The 21,944-nt window shown below is 39.4% G+C and overlaps 1 protein-coding gene across 1 annotated transcript in view; it reads left to right on the forward strand.

Moving 5' to 3' along the window:
- The window catches only part of MYO16 (myosin XVI), a 543,552-nt gene that overhangs the window by 291,412 nt on the left and 230,196 nt on the right, over positions 1-21,944 (forward strand). Inside the window, exons 15-16 of the mRNA XM_036831092.1 lie at positions 2,040-2,157; positions 12,777-12,924. Coding sequence (XP_036686987.1) covers positions 2,040-2,157; positions 12,777-12,924 — 266 coding nt within the window. The remainder of the gene's footprint in view (positions 1-2,039; positions 2,158-12,776; positions 12,925-21,944) is intronic.

Genomic DNA, 21,944 nt, shown 5'->3' on the forward strand with positions numbered 1-21,944 from the left:
CAATCCCAGCTCCACTATTTATAAGCTCTGAACCTTGGGAAATTTACTTAATCCATCAATTTCCTTTTCTATAAAATGGAGACAGTAGCTGTGAGAATTAAAAGAAGTTATTTATACATATACACGCATATACGTTCGTACATATATATATGAATGTGTGTGTGCGGTTATATATAATTTATATATAAGTTTATATATATAACTTTATATATATATAGTTCCTGGCACATAGTAAGTAAAGTATAAATGTTTTCTATTATTATTAACAAAAACAAAACTAATCTTTGCTATTTGTTGAATGCTTACCATGTGCCAGGCACCAAGCTGAGCACTTCATACACCGGACTCTTGATAACCACTGAAGGGCTTATTCTGCTTAGAGTAAAGGAAAGGAGGTTTGGAAATTTATGAAACTTGCTCACAGTGATAGAACTTGTCATTAGCAGAGCTGGAAGGGGGGGGTGGGGCAGAGCACATGCGTGGCGCCGTTCATTACCCTGGACTTCCTGTCTGGGCGTGGGTCATTCATTATCTTTTATATTCATTTTCTATTATAATAAGAAATTAGTGTGTTATCAGATACAACGCCAACAAACTAGAAGCCAAAATATTTAAAAATTTTATTTTATTCCTTTTTATGAATTTTTAAACAATTGTTTATTGTAATATTGTAAAGGTTTAAAATGTGATATAACTACACTGTTAATTTTGCTATATATTTATTTCATATTAAGTTGTTGGAAAAGAAGCAAAACATAGGACCTTCATAAATCTGTTTCAAATTATTTTTCAGAAACATTTCTGCCATTACTACTATCAATGCACTGTTACGATCTTTAAAATTAGGTTATTGTAAAGAGACCTAAATCATAGGGTTTCTGTGAAGATTCAGTGTTTCTCTTCAAAAGTTCAAACTTCAAAAACAGACGTTTTAATATATTTCACTGTTTCCACAATGTTTAGCACTGTGACTTGTGATTAGAATCAAAGTGTTGTTTTATAATCTTTCAAAATATAAAATACTTCCAGGTGAATTGAATGCCTTAGTAGAGCAGTATCCAGAAAGTTAAAAAATAGCAGCAAACTTTTTTTTTTCCTAATTTAGAATAAAAGTCTCAAAAAATACTATCATCAGAAATTATAAGCCACCACCAAGTGTATCAATAAGGTATCATAGTTCCCATCTTGTGGTTGATGCAGGAACTGCATTTAAGATGTCAGTATCTTGAAAGATACAGAAAAGTACCTTTGAACCTTCCAGATTTTCATACTTTTTGGAGAATTGCTTGGCCATCATCATTATCACAGGCACAATCGATTGTGAGAAAAAAATGACATTCATCCTATAGTCAATTTTTAAGGAAATATGTGAAGAATTTCAGATGCCAGGGTTGATCTGAGGAGCTATATTAACAGCACTTTAAAGCTGCAAACACCCATCCCTACAAGAGCACCTCGTGATAAGATACACTGGACCCAACGGCTTCATCTAGAATTCTTACTGTGGAGCAAAAACAGGATATGGGAGGGTTATCTAGGGGTTCGGGGTGCAAAAGAGTATGTGGCAAAGTAAATACGGGTTCAGAAGAAGGTTATAAACAAATGTTTAAGTGAATTCGTTGTTTTTAAAGGAAATTCTGACTATTGCTTATATTAACTCTAATTCCTCCCTCCAAAGCCACAGAAGCACTTCTACTGTTCTATTCAAGTTAAAAAGCCCAAATAGCCTGTGCTGAGCTGTGTGCGTGTGTGTGTGTGTTACACTGAGAGGCTAGTGAAAGGAAGGGAGTCATGTGCTCTGTGCATGATTATCTTGTTACGTTGGCTGCCATTTGAGAGGGAGGATGCTAGCAGTTTCCATTTGAGAAAAGAATGACCTTAAAATTGCAATACTGTGTTGTATGAACGATGGAGAACCTCTTAGCTGAGGGAATATTCCTGTCTCTTTGCTATTATTACCCAATTTTGTTTAAACAGATGCATAGCTCAATAAATGTTTCCCTTTAAAAAAAATAATAAACGTTTCCCTTTTGCTACAGGTCATGAGCATCTTAGAAGCCTTTGGACATGCCAAGACCACTCTTAATGACCTGTCCAGCTGCTTCATAAAGTATTTTGAACTACAATTCTGTGAGAGGAAAAAACACTTAACTGGAGGTAAGTGTAAAATTAACACAGGAGATCTCTGGAGCTACCAGAAGGGGGCAGAGAAACACCAAGCACCGTGGCAACAGTGACTGGTGTGTGTGCGTGTGTGTGTGTGTGTGTGCACACATGCATGTGGGTGTATCAGTGTGTGCACACCCAAGGTGTCAAGTGATGAGTTCTAAAATTATTGTGAATTGAAAAATATTCTGAAATGCAAGGCGAACCTTTCAAGACAATTTTTGTGTAAACTATATAATATGAAACCAAACCAAAAATAGCTGAAATGAATCACACTTGCTGAACACAGAAACAAACTTAAATATCAAAATAATGTGTAACTTGAGTACATAATTCCTTCTTGCAAGGTACGTTGAAATCTATTTTAAATAAAACTGAATCTGTATTTTAAAATGATTGAATTAAAACAAATCAAAAAATCAAAATGATCACCCAACTAAACCCAAACAGAACTATTTCTTATTTGATTTAAATATTTAATGTGTACTTCATGAAAACCCCTTATTTGAAATTCAACTAATTTAGAATTCACTTGGGATTTTACATCTTTCAAATCAAAACATATTATCCATGCAAATTAATAATATGAATATAACTGTAGTTAGAATGCCTGAATCTACTTGGAGGAATATTTTCAAAAGTTTTGTAACAGCTGTTAGCACACAAACAATTGTAATTATCTTTGAAAGAGATCAGTTTTATTTGGTGTTTCAAGTTACACTATCTTCCCTTCAGGAAACAAAAGTCACTTTTGACCATAGTTTAGAAACAAATAACCTGTATTTTGCAGTGAGGTATGTCCAAATCCCATTAGTACTAAATGAAATTTGGTAAAAAATATGCATAAAAAGAGTCAGAAAAGATAATTTTAGATGTTGATGTTAGAGGCTTAAATTCTGCAATAGGAAGGCTGTTTTGTTTTGTTTCTCAGTCCATGGCTAAGAGCTCTATTTGAAGATCTACCATTTTAGGAAAACCTCAGAGGAGAAATGTCTTGAGCCTCAAACTCTGGTTTTCACATCTTTGTAACACCCCAGTGAGATTCTCCCTCCAAGTGGAGGGCACAGCCTGACCCCCTCATTTGTGAGCATAATTTCCCCTGAACTTTCCAGCACCAAGGGTTGGAGCCATAGCAGCTGGGAGATTCGGGGGTTCCGAAGGTTGCACGTCCGAGCCTCTTGCTACTCCAGGGGGACCCGAAGATAAACAAGGACACTGTGTAATCTGGGAGCTTGTTAGACATGCAACCTCCTATGCCTCACTGCAGACCTCAGTACTGGGACTTGAACAATTCCTGGCGATTCCCTGGCGAGTCAGACAAACGCTGAAGTTTGAGAGGGACGGTTCTAGCCCAACCCAAGTGAAGCCGGATGCTAGGGCTTATGCACAACTGGCTCCGAGGAGACACAGCGTGTTCTTTTTTGGAAAAAATGGCAGAATTTTATTTATTTATTCTTTTGTGGTTGTAAAGTTTATACTTATTTTTTTTTAACTTTTTATTTTATATTGGTGTGCAGTTGATTAACAACTCTGTAGCAACCAAACAGGGAAAAGAATTTGAAAAAGACTAGATACATGTATATGTATAACTGAATCACTTTGTTGTACACCTGAAACTGATACAGCTTGTTCTTGATTCAATATTCCCTTTACCAAGACGAAGATACGATAAGTGGCTTCTGACGGTCTTATCCGTTCCTAATTTTGTTTACTTTCTTTTCTGGAAAGAATTTAACATGTCCTCCTCAGGAACGTTAATTTGGAAAATAATTGTATGCTGCATAAAAAAAGAAGGCGCAGGCTTACTTGTGGAGCTTTCTGTTAATCATCAGGCAGCCCCACGGAGCTTCAGCATAATCAGACCCACAGACACCTCTCACACGGCCTCGGCAGGCTGCACACTGTGACACGGTGACAATAAATATTCATACAGAGGAGCCTGAGGCGCTTCCAGGTCCTGAAACGCCCTCTGAACTGTTAAAGAGCTGTGAACGTCAGCGTACTGTCCGCCTGGCACGTAACTTCATTTTCAGACGAGGTCACGTGCACAGGTATGGGGGCTTAGGGCTTAGCCATATCTTTTTGTGGGACACAACTCACCCCACGACAGAGAATAAGGAGAGATCTATTGTGTCTGTCTTTACTTTTCAAAATTATTCTCAGTCTAAGAAAACGTATCATCACCTCCAAAAACAGGCACTGTTTAAACACTTTAAGAAGCTGTACGTCAATGGGATATTTTTGAATAATTTCATCACTGAGAATCCTTTTCTGAAAGAAAAATTTTAAAAAGGTATTAATTTAAATTACTTTACATGTTTTTTAAAGACAGCTGAGTTCTTCAAATTAGTCCTGTGTAAAAGCCTTCTGAATTTTAAGTGTTCACTAAAATAGTAAACCAAATTGGACTGAGGTTTTTACACCTCAAATTAGGTAAAATATATGTAGGTTACAGGTTGATTTCATGCTTCATGGTAGTCTAGATTTTCTTAAATTATCAACACGTAAAATAGTTGTAATGAGTTTATTGTACAGGGAATATTATATTACTACTTTTAAGGCTGATAGATGCTGTATATTTCCTTTATTGACATTATTGCTTATACTTTTATAATTTAATGCCAACTCCTTGATCAGGGATGCAACCACCAATTGTAACAAAGAAAATACAAGTCTCAGTTTTGTGAAACATCAGCTACAGAAAGTCAGGATTGTTTCTTATTTTGAGGAAATTTTAATTAATAAAGAACATTCTAGGGCTTCCCTGGTGGCGCAGTGGTTGAGAATCTGCCTGCCAAAGCAGGGGACACGGGTTCGAGCCCTGGTCTGGGAAGATCCCACATGCCGCGGAGTGACTAGGCCCGTGAGCCACAACTACTGAGCCTGCGCGTCTGGAGCCTGTGCTCTGCAACAAGAGAGGCTGCGACAGTGAGAGGCCCGCGCACCGCGATGAAGAGTGGCCCCCACTTGCCGCAACAAGAGAAAGCCCTCGCACAGAAACGAAGACCCAACACAGCCATAAATAAGTAAATAAATAAATAAATTAAATTAAATAAAAAAAGAACATTCTAACCTGGGCTTTCAGTCCAGGTTTTTTCCCATCTGATTACTTATTTAACAGTATAATCTTTCTAAGTTCCCCAAGCCCCGGTTTCTAATGTGCTCCCTTGATTCCAACTCTGTTGACTGTAGACCAAGTCTCCCTCCTTATTTCTTCCCCAGCACTTGTCAAAATCTGAAAGCGTCCTTTCGCATTTGTCTGGTTGTTGTCTGTGACTCCTCTTAGGATACAGGTTTGCCGATGGCAGAGCGCTTGTCTCTCCGGGTGCACAGTAGGCCTGCGTTCAGTATCTGTTGGATTACAGACTCTGAGGCATGGCACTGGGGAGTGATCACAGCGAAGCAGTCATCATTCAGTTCAGGGAGGGGACTGTGTGAACGCCTCAGGAGCTCATTCATGCCAGCAAACAACACCATTATTGAGAGTGTACAATAGTCAAGGAAAGTTATCAACATTTAACTCTGGATTATTTTTTGTAAATTAGAGCCGATTCTCTTCTTAATGAGAGTTTGTGTGTGCTAAGGGTAGAACCATTATCTGCTTCCTGAGTGTGGAGACTGGCAAAACAGAAACGTGCTGAAGGGTCTACAAAGGTAGGAGGACCCAGAACCCATGTGTGGGAAGGGAAAAATAATTGTCTCCTTGTCTTTTCTGTGCCTTGAAGACACCCAGGCTTATTGAAGTGGAAACTGAAATTTACTAACAGTCAGAGATGTTTCCCAATAAACATGCCAAGGCTGTGTTATCTACTTGGGAAAGTTAAAACTTAGAGTGAACACAAAGAGCTGGAAAATATATTAAGATGTTTGCATTTCGTTTTTTCAAACCTTGATTTTAAATAGACAGACAAATAAATAGTTTTCATCTTCATTGATGTCATCGTCAACTACCCTTAGTATTATACTCTCAGTTCTTTTAAAAGTTTCAGAATGGCCATCATCAAAAAGTCTATTAATAATAAATGCTGGAGAGGGTGTGGAGAAAAGAGAACCCTCCTGCACTGTTGGTGGGAATGTAAATTGATACAGCCACTATGGAGAACAGTATGGACGTTCCTTAAAAAACTAAAAATAGAACTAACATATGATCAAGCAATCCCACTCCTGGGTATGAATCCAGAAAAAACATGGTTCAAAAGGATACATGCACCCCAATGTTCATTGTAGCACTGTTTACAATAGCCAAGACATGGGAGCAACCTAAATGTTCATAGACAGATGAATGGATAAAGAAGATGTGGTATATATACAATGGAATATTACTCAGCCATAAAAAAGAAATAATGCCGTTTGCAGCAACATGGATGGACCTAGAGATTATCATACTAAGTGAAGTAAGTCAGACAGAGAAAGACAAATGTCATGATATCCCTTACATGTGGAATCTAAAAACAATGATACAAATGAACTTATATACAAAGCAGAAATAGACCCACAGACATAAAAAACAAACATGGTTATCAAAGGGGAAGGAGGTAGATAAATTAGGAGTTTGGGATTATCATATACACACTACTGTATATAAAATAGATAACCAACAAGGACACACTGTATAGCACATGGAATTATACTCAGTATTTTGTAATAACCTATAATAGAAAAGAATCAGAAAAAGAATATATATACATATATATATATACAAAACTGAATCACTTTGCTGTACACCTGAAACTAACACAACAATGTAAACCAACTATACTTCAATTAAAAAAAAGTTTCCGGGAATTCCCCGGCAGTCCAGCGGTCAGGACTCAATGCTTTCACTGCCGAGGGCCTGGGTTTGATCCCTGGTTGGGGAAGTATGATCCTGCAAGCCATGTGGTGTGGCCAAAAAATTTAAAAAAAAATTTTTTTTAATGAAAAAAAAAAAAATTAAAAAAAATATTTCAGAGTGCTTTAATTGATTGCATCTCCTTTGAAGAACAGCATCTTTTAGTGCAAACAGCCTGGGCTTTGGAGATAAGCCAGTTGGGTTTAAATGTGAAAAGGCCTGCAGCAGGATTTAAATGAGGCAAAGTTGGAAAAGCACCTAGCACAGTGCCTGGTACACAGTAGGTACTTTAAATGGTGATTCCTTCTCTTGGGATGAGGGAAGCCTGGGATCTTTGTTTCTTTTTGTCCCCACTTACGGATGGGGAAAGTGAAGTTAAGAGGGACGTGGAGATGCCAGTATCAGGTTCAGGACTGGGGACCGTACTTTGGACTCCTGATTGAGGCACCGTTCACCTATAACACCCCCGGCACTACTGATCCTGGAGAGTGAAGTCAAAAGTAGTGCCTGGGGGTGAAAGAGAGACTATTTTATTTGGCTGTGTTAATTAAGCAGCCGTGTGCTTTTGGCGATTGCTGATTGAAGGCATGATGGGCATTTCTGGGAAGAGATCTTATTAGTCATATACTGATAACCACTTGGGTGGGCAGAGTGAGAGTGGGTGCTGGAAGTTTCTGGAAGCCAGTGGAAGGGCACCTGGAGCACTTGACCTTCTTGAAGGAGAGGGAGGTTTATCTCTTCCACCTCCTTTCATCTTGAACAAAAATGGGTATAGCTCTATAAAATCCTTTCACTGCATATTATGTTACATATAATCTGCAAACATATATATTTTTTCAGTAGCGAAACTTTCTGGAAGACCTACTCACATAGATTTCTGGAAAGATGGAGGATCACAAGTATATTTCCAGTCAATAATATTTCTGAGATAAAATATTTTTTAAAACGTACAAGTCTTCAGAAGTCAAGAAATTAGTAGAAACTTTCTGTGCATGGACACTTGCATGAATGAGTCAGAAACATTTTTAACTTCAAAACCTATCATTTTCCTTCCATTATTCCAGTTTCATTTTAAACACAACAGAAAGGCCTGCATTTTCCCCATTCAGAAGAATATTAGAGTCTCACAGAAATTTGAATTTTTGGTTGTTTTGAATTTTTGGTTGTTTTCTTCCATCTAAAATCTCCTTAAAGATGGACTTTTTAAAAAAAATCCTACTGATCAGAAATTCTTCTAATCCACAGCATTTTATTCACTGCTGGAGATGCACTAACTAGGATGATACTGGTTTTGAAAGATGAAAGGTACTGAGGTCACTCTATGATGTGGGATTTGCTGAGTGCTGAATGCTGCTTTAAATTGAGCTTGTGTGTTGGCTTGAACAAGTGGGCATAAGGTCAGTCTTTTCTCTGAGCATAGAAGCTTGATGGTCAGAAGGTCACCACTTAGCCCTCCATTTTCACCTGATATTCCGTTAGTTGGTGACCAGAAAATAACAGTGGGGACAGCTATGGCAGTTTATTTCCTATGTGTACAGATTTTTAGAAATATTCTCTTGAGCAGTTAATTACTTCAGGGTTAATATTATCAATAACAAATGGAACATGTTTTCAGCATTTTGCTTAAGAAGGAAAAAGTAGGAAAGCAAATTTAATAATTAAGACCTCAACTTGAAATTACCACCTGATTAAATACCCATGGAGAAATGGAAGAGAAACCACACCACCTCATTCTAATTTTACCATCACCTTCGGGCTTTAATGCCGCTAATTAAAGGGGTATTTTGAAAGATTCTTTCTTTATGCACTTTTGATAACTTTTCTAGAAGGTGTCTAATGAGACAACTTTTCTTACTAAGGTTTATTAATTTTGAGATTTTTTTTAAAGCACTGATCATCATTCTGACTGACTAAATTGACCACTTACAAAATTTATAGGAATAAAGCACTGCAGTAGTGGTTCCATTTGTTCAAGTAGATTTGCTATATAAAACCCAAATTGGGAGACCTCACAGTTTTTGCTTTTAGAGGCTGGACTCTGGAATAATTAACAGCAGACTCATTACATGAAATTTGGTTTATAGTTAAAATGGAGGGAAAAATTAAATTCATTTTCCTTCCTAAAACTGCTATTTTTTTGATCCCAAATATTATCGACCATGAATTCTTACTTCAAAGTGGAAAACTATAGTAATTCACAGTTGCATTTAAAATTCAAATACATAACTGTTTACTGACCATTCATAATGATAAGAATAAACCTAAATTCAAATAAAAAGAATACTCCAGAAACAGTAGGATTTTCAGCATGCCAAATACATGGTCCTAAGTTCTGATTAACACTAGATTCTGAATTTCCAGTCCTATCTTTGAAGCAAAACTGGGGTTGTGATTCCCAAATTGCATACTTTCGTCATTTCTCACGTACTATGAACGAAATGTGGGTTTTCTTTCGCTTTTGTAATGTTTAAAGGCAGAGGAGCAAATAATGAATCCTTGATATGAGTCCTACTAATACATGTGAGGTCACAATAAACCAGGAAGATGACTGGACATTATTCACATTGCGCCTGCTTTACTTACAGACACATTACTTATTTCCTCCCTGACTAGAATGTAAACTTTATTGTTGAAGGACCAGTATCATTATCTACCACTGCACTACAAACCACGATTTAGCTCCCTCTTATAATTCCAGTATATTAGGTCTTGAAACCTTAGTACCATTCTGTATATTAAATTGTGTCTTCATGAATTCACGTAGTATATGCCTTTGCTGCAGTGATTTTCTTCCAGTGTTTCCAGCAGTGAGAGACCATTGTCTGTATCTCTTGTCCTTAATAGTGCAGCTATAAAAACCTTCTGAGCTGTTTGACAGTAATACTTGCTAATGTCTACAGCAGAGCATTTAAAATCAATGCCTACTGATATATACCCGAGCAATATGTACCTGCAAATTTTGAGACATTAATCAAGAAAATTCTAATACATATTTTGGTGGCTTTGTTATAGGCAAGGACATGTCTTGTTTCAGATTATATTTGTGCACAAAAGTATATGTTGGGTCAGGAACAAGGTAAGAATGTCCCCTCTCACCACTCTCTTTCAACACCACACTGGAAATCCTAGGTAATGTAATAAGAAAAAGAAAAAAAAGGTACACATATTGGGAAGGAAGAAATCAAGCTGTCTTTGTTGATTTGATTTTAGAAATCTGAAAGAATCATCATCAACAACAACAACAACAAAAACTCCTGGAACTAATTAGTGATTGTAGCAAAGTTTCAGGGTATAAGGTTAATATACAAAAGTCAATCGCTTTCCTGTGTATCATCAATGAACAACTGGAATTTGAAATTAAAAACACAGCACCATTTCCATTAGCACCAAAACAAAAATACTTAAGTATAAATTTAGCAACATATGCACATGATCTTCGTAAGGAAAACTACAAAACGTTGATGAAAGAAAGCAAAGAAGATCTGAACGGTGAGACACTCAATGTTCAATGAATAGGAAGGCTAGGAAGACTCAGTATTGTTAAGATGTCCGTTCTTCCCAATTTGATCTATAGATTCAGTACAATTCCAGTAAAAATTCCTGAGTTACTTTGTGGATATTGACAGAAAGTTTGTATGGAGAGTTAAAAGATCCAGAATAGCGAACACAACACTGAAAAAGAAGAACAAAATTGGAGGACTGGCCCTACCCAACTTTAAGACTTACTGTAAAGCTACAGTAATCAAGACAGTGTAGCACTGGTGAAAAAATAGACAAATAGATCAATGGAACACCAATAGAGAGCACAGAAATAGACCCACATAAACATGGTCAACTAATCATTGACAAAGGAGCAAAGGCAATTCAATAGAGAAAGGATAGTCTTTTCAATTAATTATGCTGGAAAAACAGAACATCCACAGGCAAAAAAACCACGAATCTAGGCACAAAGATATCACGAAAAATAGCTCAGATAGATCATAAATCTAAATGTAAAAACAAAACTATAAAACTTTTAAAAGAGAATAGAGGAGAAATTTTACGTGACTGTGGGTTTGGCAATGACTTTTTTTTTTAAATAAATTTATTTTATTCTTGGCTGCGTTGGGTCTTCGTTGCTGCGCGTGGGCTTTCTCTAGTTGGGGCGAGCGGGGGCTGCTCTTCATTGTGGTGCGCGGGCTTCTCACTGCGGTGGCTTCTCTTGCTGTGGAGCACGGGCTCTAGGCACGCGGGCTTCAGTAGTTGTGGCTCACGGACTCAGTAGTTGTGGCTCACGGGCTCTAGAGCACAGGCTCAGTAGTTGTGGCGCACGGGCTTCATTGCTCTGTGGCATGTGGGATCTTTCCGGACCAGGGCTCGAACCCCTGTCCCCTGCATTGGCAGGCGGATTCTTAACCACTGCGCCACCAGGGAAGCCCAGCAATAACTTTTCAGATACAACACTAAAAGCACAATCCGTGAAAGGATTAATTGATAAGCTAAACTTCATTAAAATTCAAAATTTCTGTTCTGTGAAAGACACTGTTAAGAGAATGAAATGATGAGCCATAGGCTGGGAGAAAATATTTGCAAAAGACATATTTGATAAAAAATTGTTGTCTAAAATATATGGAGAACTCTTAATATTCAACAGTAAGAAAACAACTCAGTTTTAAAAATGGGCAAAATATCTGCATGGACATCTCACCAAAGAAGACAGGCAAATGGAAATAAGCATATGAGAAGATGTTCCACGTTATACGTCATCTAGGAAATGCAAATTCAGACAAGGATGAAATACCACTGCACACCTGTTAAAATGGCTAAAATCCAAAACACCAACAACACCAAGTACTGGCGAGGATCTGGAGCAACAGGAACTCTGATTTATTGCTTATGGGAACACAAAATGGTACAGCCACTCTGGAAGATAGTTTGGCAGTTTCTTACAAAGATCATAGTCTTACCATATGATCTGGGAATCACATTCCTTGACATTTACTCAACTGAGTTGAAAACCACATCTGCACCTAATGTAGACATAAATGTTTATAGCAGCTTTATTCATAATTGCAAAAACTAGAAGCAACCAAGATGTTTTTTAATAGCTGAATGGATAAACAAACTGTAGTATATTCATGCAATGGAATAGTATTCACTAATAAAAAATGGGCTATAAAGCCGTGAAAAGACAAAAAAGCAACTTTAAATACATATTATTAAGTGAAAGAAGCCAATCTGAAAGGGGCACATATTGTGTGATTCCAACTATATGAAGTTCAGGAAAAGGCAGAACTATAGAGACAGTTAAAAGATCATTGGTTACCAGGGGTTGGGGGAGAGGGAGGGGTGAGTAGGTGGATCACTGATTTTTAGGGCAGACTATTCTGTATGATACTGTAATGGTGCACACATGACATGCACATTTCTCAAATCCCATAGAACTGTACAACACAAAGAGCGAATACCAATGTAAACTACGGACTTTAGTTAATAGTAGTGTATCAGTATTGGTTCATTCATTTTAACATATGTACCACTCTAGTGCAAGATGTTAATAATAGGGTAAACAGCGTGTTAGGGAGGGGAGAGAGAGGGTCTGTTGGAACTCTCAGTACTTTCTGCTTAATTTTTCTGGACTTAAAAAACTTCTCTAAAAATAAAGTCTATTATTTTGTTATTAAAAGGTCTGTGCTTGAAAAGAAGCTCCATTATTATTTCTTCTAATTAATATGTGTAAATTTATGGAAATGAAACTAATAATGCCATTTGACAGAATCCCTTTTCTTTTCTTAACCAGCCAGAATTTATACATATATGCTAGAGAAATCCAGACTTGTTTCACAACCTCTTGGCCAGAGCAATTTTCTCATCTTCTCCTTGTTGATGGATGGGTTATCTGCTGAAGAAAAGTATGGACTCCACCTTAACAATTTATGTGCCCATCGGTAAGTGATTATGCATTTTCAGTCTGGTAGTTCTGCCTTCAAACTGTGGTTGCATTTTAGCGGTCTTAAATTTTCTTCTTATTTTTCAGAGAAGAAATGGTGACTTCTTTTAGGAGAATAATTGGATATACTATTAGATTAGAACTATCTGTATAACGGGGTTATTACCGTTTATTGAGTGTTTAGGTGACGTTTTGTGTATGTGTATTAACTTATGTTTCTATTTTCCTAGTTTTCAGATCAGAATACAAAATTAGCGCACATATAAACTTTTATATTCCGTTGCTGTATTTTGGGTATAACATTAGTTATGCATTCCTAATTTTCAGTAGTCTTTTGAAATAATGGGACATAATATTTGAGCAATTATGATTCATTAGTAACAGATGAGGTTACATAATGGCTTAAGATGAACAATACACGTAAACTGGGGGGCTGATTTTCTGCAATGCAGGAGGAAAGTGTTTGTTAAAACGAGGATGCCTTGGTCACAGGAGGGCCGCGGAGGGGAGGGGTCTTAAGACCGTGAGCTGAGGGGTGTCTTTGCAATGTGTGCATTTCCGCCGACTGCCTGATCCGGTGTGTCTTCCCGCAAGGACTGGTCCAGATTTGGATGGGATGGGAACGAGCCAATAAGGAGAGTAAACCCCATTCAGAGGAGAAGTGGGTGAGAGATGGGAGAGAGAGGGAGCTGGGTGTGAGGGTCCAAACACAACAGTGAATTCCTGGCAAAGCAGGGAGGAGCTGGACTCTGAAAGAGACATGGATGTACTTCAGATATCTATTGACACCTGATTTATTGTTTACTGGCTGTTTGTTACTGGATTCAAGAAGAATGGTGTGAGTGGTCATGACTTTATGAGAACTTTTGTGAGAGAAAATAAAGGATGCTTGGGGAGGAGGAGCATGGCCTGAGGACCAATCATGTTGTTTGAGAGTTGAAGGTGGAGAGCTGATTGGACAAGTAGGTGGAGATGTCAAGTGCAAGCTGAGAGACGGGGGATTTTCCAGGGGCGACGGGGTCTTAGTGGAGTGGAACCCCTAGACCTGTCGGAGAAGGGACAGAACAATATCTGTGGTCTCCATTGTCGAGGTTGGCGGGGGGTGAATGATGTGGGGCGTGGGACCGGGGGAGGGGAATGAATTGGCCGTATTCGAAGTCACTGTTACGTGATTAACAGCTCTCATTCAGTTTCTTTGAAAGTATTACATCCAGCAATATAGATGCACTTTATCATGTCAAACAGGAGACATGAAGTAAGAAAGCCTTATCAAAATTGTTTTGTAAGTAAGAGACTATTTGGAGATTTACTGTCCCCCCAAAACAACAGGAATTCCGAAGAAGAAAACACCGATATCAAAGCATGATTGCCCAGACGAAAGTGATTTAAAAATAGAAATTCTAAGCTACCAGAGCATTAGAAATGTTTTTTTATCAAATCCCTTCATTTCATGAAGGAGAAAATCAAACCCAGAACCATAAAGAGGTCGATACCGAAGTGAATATATTGTACAACAGCAGTATTGAGAAACCCCATTACTTGGAATTCATTTTTTGTTTTTCTACATCGCACATCTCTAATGGGAGGAAAAGCCTCAGATTGGGGACCGTGGGGTAGGTGTTCAGGGCAGCCTGTGAGGAAGAAAAGTCTTGGAGTTTTGTGTTCCTGATCTTTCTTATTGCAAAAGCTCAAAGCTGATAGCAGACCATTGGCTTCGGTGCGTCCGCGCGTGTGGCCACGTGCATGTACATGCGTGTGCCCACGTGCATGTACATGCGTGTGCTTGGCATTGCAGACGCGGAGCCACTGAAGAACAAAAGGCAACAATCTAATCCAGCATTCAGAGAGACAATTCAACTTCTTGGTCTGTGGCTTGGACCCCTCTTTTGAAGTGTGAGAGCGTGTAGGAGAAAACAAGCATTTCTTTATTGACCTCCATTCCAACATCCGTTTCTCTTTGCAAAAGAGGGTTTGGAATCACTTAGGCTATTTAGAAAGTCAAACGTCAGGGGTTGCTTTGTGAGAAGCTCCGACAGGAAAGAACTCAGAAAAATCATGAATAATTCAAGTCCCTTGAACAAAGAAGTTATTTTATTAAAATGAATTATAAATATCTAATGGGCACAAAACAACATTCCTCAATAAAAATGTACACCGCCACTCCGGATTCATAAACGATATCCATTGGAACATTTGTACAATGAGAACTCCACAGACAAAATATTCTTTCATAATAAGACAAGCTGTTTTGCAAGTTAGAATGCATTGTACATCCCAATATTTTTGTGATTTGTGTTATATGGATCTTCTAACAGTTACAGTATTCATGGGTTTTCTCACTTTTACAGTGCTGGTCAGGCTTGAGGAGCTCATATTTGTATGATATTTGAATTTGGGTTGGGGTATCATCTTTGCTTAGTAATTACGCATATTAGGTACCACAATTTTGGAAGTTGTTTGGCTGGTTTACAATCAGTAGTATAAAGTTGGACTTGTTAGCCTTCTAACCTTTCAAAATTGATGATTCTTCTGAGTTTCCTCCTTGAAATCAGTATTCATAGGTAAAGTAGATCACTATGCATATAAAAATATAAACATGAGCAATATATAAATAAATCTGTATAAACATAAACAATATATAAATAAATATATAATATTGCTTATATATAAACAATATTATTATCATCACACCTACTTATCTGATTTTATTTAAAAGATGTTGATATGTCTATTAAATAGAACAAATCAGCACCTGTATTACCATCTGAATATTCCTTTGCTTATTCAATACTTATTCCATAATATAACTTGTCTTGAAATTTTGATGAAGTATGTTGAGTCTTAAAGCAAATGTTACAAAATTTTGCAAGCCTGCCTCCTTCAAATACATCTTTTCTTTATTACTACCAATTCATTACCCACATGAAACATAAAATAGGCATGGAGCAGGAATTGTGAGCTGAAGGCATATCCAATGTTTATCACGTGTCCTTACATGATTAGAACTCCAGAGAGAAGAAAGTATTGTTGTAACTAATGCTACTGTAATTAAAGCTACAAAAGTGTTTTTTTTTTTTTTTAACTTTGACTCTGTTTTTGGAACTAAAAGTTTTCAAAGTCTCACATGAAAATTTATGGAGGTTTATTTCAGTGTTAAATGCACCTAAAAATACTTCCTTGTTTGTAAAATTGGAACAGTATCTAGAACAAGCAGATAGCACTCTTGCTTATGGAATAGAAATGATACAGATATAGACATCAGCTCCTACAGCTTAACTGAACGAAAACAATATTTATAACACTTTGCATAAAATCTTTCTGGACAGATTGTTTAAACAACGGCAACAAGAAAAATGTCTATAGGTCTTAACAAGAAAAATGTCTATAGGTCTCAACATTTTGAGCGGTGGCAGTGAGAGTGCATTGGTCGAGAATTCCCACTAGATGGCACACTCTCCACAAAGTTAGACGGGAGCAAAAAAAAAAAAAGAATCCATCATTAAAGGTTTCTTTTTTATTTATGGTTCTTCCTATGATTTACTTTTTCTTTTTCCTGGCTGTTTGTTTTTCAAGTTTTATTTCAAAAAATTTTAAGTAATACTAACATTACATCTGGGCAATAAATGTCATTTATGTTTCTGGGAATTGAGATTTAATGAAAGTTAGAAATAGTCATTAATTGCTTATCTTCAACCTACTTTAAACAGCTTTTATGGGTGTAGTCCCAGAACAGTTGGGCTCTGAAATACAAAGAAATTATTCCTAATCTCCCTTCATATTGATTAATGATGGAAATGATTGTGGTGCTACATAAGAACATTCTCAGCAAAGGTCAGATTTTGAATTATAAGCTGAGAGCAAGCGATGTTTGACTCAGTGCATGACCTGTTTCTAACCTTGCGTGTTAGTGAAAGGAAACTCTGACTCACTGAGTACTTGAACTTGTAAGTGCTGCCCGGGTACACCTGTCACAGTAGATGCTGCAGCAATGAACTCTCAACGAATGTTCAGTTTTTGCTAAGGATTTATTACATGCATTGAACTTAAGTTGAGAAAGACACATAATTTGTAAAAAGGTAAGGGTAAACTTAAGTATTCTTTGAGGATGATCTTGTGATATAATAAAAGATTTACTCAGTACACGTTTTAGGCATGCAAACTTGAAGGTGCTCCCAAGACAAAGATTTGAGACAGGAGGTGTTATATTTTTTTTCTTTTTTAAAAAAATTTTTATTGAAATATAGTTGATTTACAATATCATGTAGGTTTCAGGTATACAGCACAGCGATTCGGTTATACATGTATATATATTTTTTCACATTCTTTTCCCTTACAGGTTATTACATAATATTGAGTATAGAAATCACAGATATTTTCATTTCATACTACGGTAGTTATAGATATCTCCAAGTATCATTTACACTCTTGCTGCTTTAGATTTACAGTAGTTATGAGACTTGTGGCTAGATCTTGTTTTTGTTTGTTTGTTTTTAATTTAATTTAACTTTTTTATACAGCAGGTTCTTATTATTTATCTATTTTATACATATTAGTGTATATATGTCAATCTATAATCTATTTCTAACTGATTCTATTATTAATTATTATATAAATGATAATCACAGTCGTAATATATGCAACTTATGGAGCACTTACCATAGGTCGGTCCCTCTCCTAGTTCTCCCTTGTCTCGGCGAATCCTCGCCGGTAATTAAGCAGAAGATGCAGGGCCTCATTCTCATTGGATGGCCCAGGACATGAGGATGGAGGGGTCAACCAGGAGCCAAGTTTGACTCTTGGCCATAACCCTGTATTGTCTCTGCAACAACGTTGCCTATAAAATAACACCAGCTGCCTTTGCACCTTTGCATCAAGGAGATTTGAAAGAAAATGAGAGGGAAAGCACATGGTCAGTCTGTATGTGTGTTTTTATTTACAATCGGTTAAGCAAAACTAACTTAGGACATGCTAGAGTCTGTTCCCTCTAACTACCATAAAAAGCAATTCTGGGTCATTTCTTTATCCAGTAACATAAGAAAAATTTTGAAGTGCATTCATTACGCTAGCTGAAGGTTACATTGAAAATATAAAGAGGGTTGGATCACCCCTGCCAATGAGCAGGTAAATTTCACGTGTGAAAAGCCAGCAGGAAGAAATCAGGGCCCATGGCTTTCTAACTTCCTTCCATTCGTGAATTACGTACACCCAGCAGCGGAGGGGGGAGACGAAGGAGCACGCAGATGTCAGGCACTGCCCTCGGCCTCTAGCTTGTCCTCAGAACCCTACGGAAGAGGGGAGAAGAGCTGCGGTAACCTAAGTTGTGTTCGTCATAAATATGAAGCACAGATACGTGCTACTTAGCACGTAGCCTTCCTCAAGGCCACTTAGCTGGTAAATGTAGTCAGTGAAAGAGCCTGGTTCCAAACCCAGGTATATTTTTGGCTTCCAGTTTTCTGTTCATCAAAATTGCTTGATTCCTAGTGTCAGATGCCCAACTCTCACTCGCTTAAGAACAAAAAAAGAAAGAAAAAAGGAGAAGGACTCAGAGGGTCACATAACTGGAGAAAAGAGAAGTTACGCTTGGGTGGGATAACTAGACTCAGGAACTCAAGTGCTGCCTCTGTGTCTCTCTGTCTCTGTCTCTCTCTGTGTCTCAGTCTCTGTCTCTCCCTTTCTCTCTCTCTCTCTCTCTCTGTGTCTCTCTGTCTGTCTCTGTCTCTCTCTCTGTCTCAATCTCTGTCTCTGTCTCTCTGGCTCTGTGTCTGTCTCTCCCTCTCTCACACACACACGTCTGTTTTACTTGGCTTGTGTTTCTAACACGGGGGGGAATCCAACACAGGCAGCCCTAACCTTCCACATCTCAGGAACCCTGGACGGAAAGCAAAGCTGTCTTTCTCAAAGACGCCACCTTGGCGCCCAGCACAGGCCGGGCCTGTGTCTCGTTTGCACAGCTTCTCATCTGTGTGCTTCTTCAATCCCACCCCTTACACTCAGGGCAGATCAACATTTGATAAATTCCAATTTAACTATAAACTTCCTAGCTCCAAAGTCTTTAATAAATATTGCTTTTCTGTCATATCACGTGAAGTCTCCTGGCCTTGTTGCAAGGCAACAGAGCCGACCAGGCCTCAAGGAATTTAGGGGAAGGGGTTGTTAACGTGTTCTTCGAGGTTTTCTCTGTAGTTGCTCAGCCTATAGGAGTGGAGGTGAGTATCAGTCAAGTGAAAACTTAGTTGTTTGCTGATTGAAGAAAATAGACTTTCAAAAATCCAAAAATCTAATTTTTAGTATATATATATTTACATATGTATACAAATAAATACACACACACACACACACACACACACACACATATATGAATAAAGAACATAGGTTTTCCCCAGAGTTTAGGATGAGGGCAGTTGTGGCTTGTGTAGTGTAGCTTGCATAGGTCTGAAAACATGGCAGTAATTGTTTCTCACCTAAAGGAAGACTCATCCCACCTCAGGACCACAAGGCAAGCACTCACTGAAAATGACCTTCACATCTGCTCCTGTGACCTTCCTCCCTCCTTCTCAGTCTCTCTTGGTCTCTCTCTGTCTCTCTCCCTTTAAAATTATTTCCTCTTAGAAATTACTGCATTGTATTCTAAGTTATGAGGAACTGTATCGAGATGCTAAACAGGCAAGGTGTAGAGAATAATCCACGTGTCAGTGGGGGCGTGCCTTTCGCAGGCTGCAGAAGCTTGTAGAGGAGACCACAGTCTCCCCACGTGCTTGTTTGGTGACTCCACTGTCATTTTGGAGGGACTTGTTCCCAGTTCTGTGTGTGTGAATTTGTCTCCTTTCCAAACCCTGTGACTGTAGCAGACAGCACCCCACGCTCGGCTGTGACGCTTCTCCAGTTCCGTCCGCCCATATCTGCCCGGTGGATGCAGTCGGTGGTGGTCCTCCTCCCCCGGCCCACCAGCCGGTCTCCCCGGCCCCTTGCACTTAGCAGCCCCACGTGGCTGTGCTCACTGGGCCTTCCTCGGGGTCAGGAGTGGGGCGACCGTCTCCTTGCGACAGGCCTGCTGAGTGATTCAAGCTCAGAGCCCAGGTGAAGGTCACTCAGCCTCCCAGCCCACGTCTGCTTCAGCCTTGTCCCCTTACTGACTCAGTGACCATTCCCCAGTTTTCTGAGACACGCCACAAAAATTGGCGCTGTCCACACACACACAGTCCCCCATGATCTCCCCAGTTTCCTTTGCGGTTCACAGAAAGGACGGCCTTGACAGGGCGCAGTGGCAGATGAGATGCTGTCCGTCATCCTTTCCATACAACCACATCACTGAGTCGATAAACACTGGCCGCTGTTAGCAAAGAGGCACCTGTCCCGCACCTGCTGACGTTTAGGGGGACTCGTCCTCTGTCTGGGGTGACTGTCTTTTGCACGTCATCAGTATTCTGTGACAAATATGTATAAACTGCTAAGAACAGTGCACTTAGCTGAAAGGACACAGTTTCAATTTATTTATTTTTGGCTACATTGGGACTTCGTTGCTGCGCGCGGGCTTTCTCTAGTTGCGGCGAGCAGGGGATACTTTTCGTTGCGGTGCGCAGACTTCTCATTGCCGTGGCTTCTCTTGTTGCGGAGCACGGGCTCTAGGCCCACGGGCTTCAGTAGTTGTGGCATGTGGGCTCAGCAGTTGTGGCGCATGGGCTCAGTTGCTCCGCGGCATGTGGGATCTTCCCAGACCAGGGCTCGAACCCGTGTCCCCTGCCTTGGCAGGCGGATTCTTAGCCACTGCGCCACCAGGGAAGTCCCAAGGACACAGTTTAAACCCGCCTCTTGCTGGCTGGGTAATTTGGGAAAATCGGGCAACCTCTCTCTGCTTCCCTTTGCTCCTCCGTGACACAGGGCTGACCTCGGAGCTCTGCTGTGAGTGAGGACTGCACAGGCTGCCTCGAGAAGGTCCTAGAAAGCGGCCGACAAGGAACAGCAATATTGTTGGTATTATCAGAGGAGGTTCTTTCCCATCAGAGTCACGTGGGGACAGCTGAAGGGATACTTGTTTTGAAAAAGATGACGAGCTAGTGTCACAACTTGAGTTCCTGTAGAAGCGCTGGGTCTGGGGAAGGCTTCTTCCAAGCCTGTGTCTCTGCCCCCATGCAGCTGGGCCCAGGGACCTTCCCCAGCTTCTGCTGTGTGAGTCGGGCTCTGAGTCTGCGGTCACTGTGATGTATTACTCGTTTCAGTCATCGAAACGTAATTGGATCTTTTGATGAAGATCAGCACAGCCCTTTTGAAGAGGTGAGGGCGACTGAGAGCAGGTGTGGGAAGGAGGACGGGTTGGTGGGGGGGGGGGGCACGGCCGCAGCAGGTGCTGATGGGCTGAGAAATCAGAGGGTCTCCCATCAGCCCTGCGGCCGGGCTTCTCCGACAGAGAGCACCTCGTTACTCTTACTGAGGTAACAGGGAAAGTGCAGCCCTGGGCAGGACCTGGACACTTCTGGAGGGCTTCCTGTTCACATTTTCCCTATGGCAGAAAATCATTTCAGAGGCTTCAGATGCTTTGCCTTTCTGTACCAGCTAGAAGTAGAAAAACAAACCAAAAAAAAAAATAGAGATTTTCTTTAAGTCCAAAACCCTGCACTTATTTAATCAGAGATGATGATGACCTCAATACGATTTTGGAATGCACGATTTGTTACCAATAATCTGTCTCCTCAAGTGGATTCTGTTAGTTCAAACCAGATGTGCGTTGTGCATATTTCAGGGTGGGTTCTGAGACTGATAACATGATGTGGATATTTATGTAGAACCCTACGGTAAAACGTGTGTGTTTATGTGTGTGCACACAGATCTAAGATTGCATTCCAGGCCGTGATAAGACGGAGCACTTTGAAGCTAAGGCTGTTTATTCTCGTAACTCCACAGGGGAATCTGAAAGCGTGTGGGAGGAATAATTAAAATCAAATAACCAACATTTGCTCGGGCTAAGAACTTGATGTTTATCATCTCACTTTATCCACAGCCCAGCTTGACACAAGGTTGAGT

Source organism: Balaenoptera musculus, chromosome 18, assembly GCF_009873245.2.
Source record: "Balaenoptera musculus isolate JJ_BM4_2016_0621 chromosome 18, mBalMus1.pri.v3, whole genome shotgun sequence".
NCBI lineage: Eukaryota > Metazoa > Chordata > Mammalia > Artiodactyla > Balaenopteridae > Balaenoptera > Balaenoptera musculus.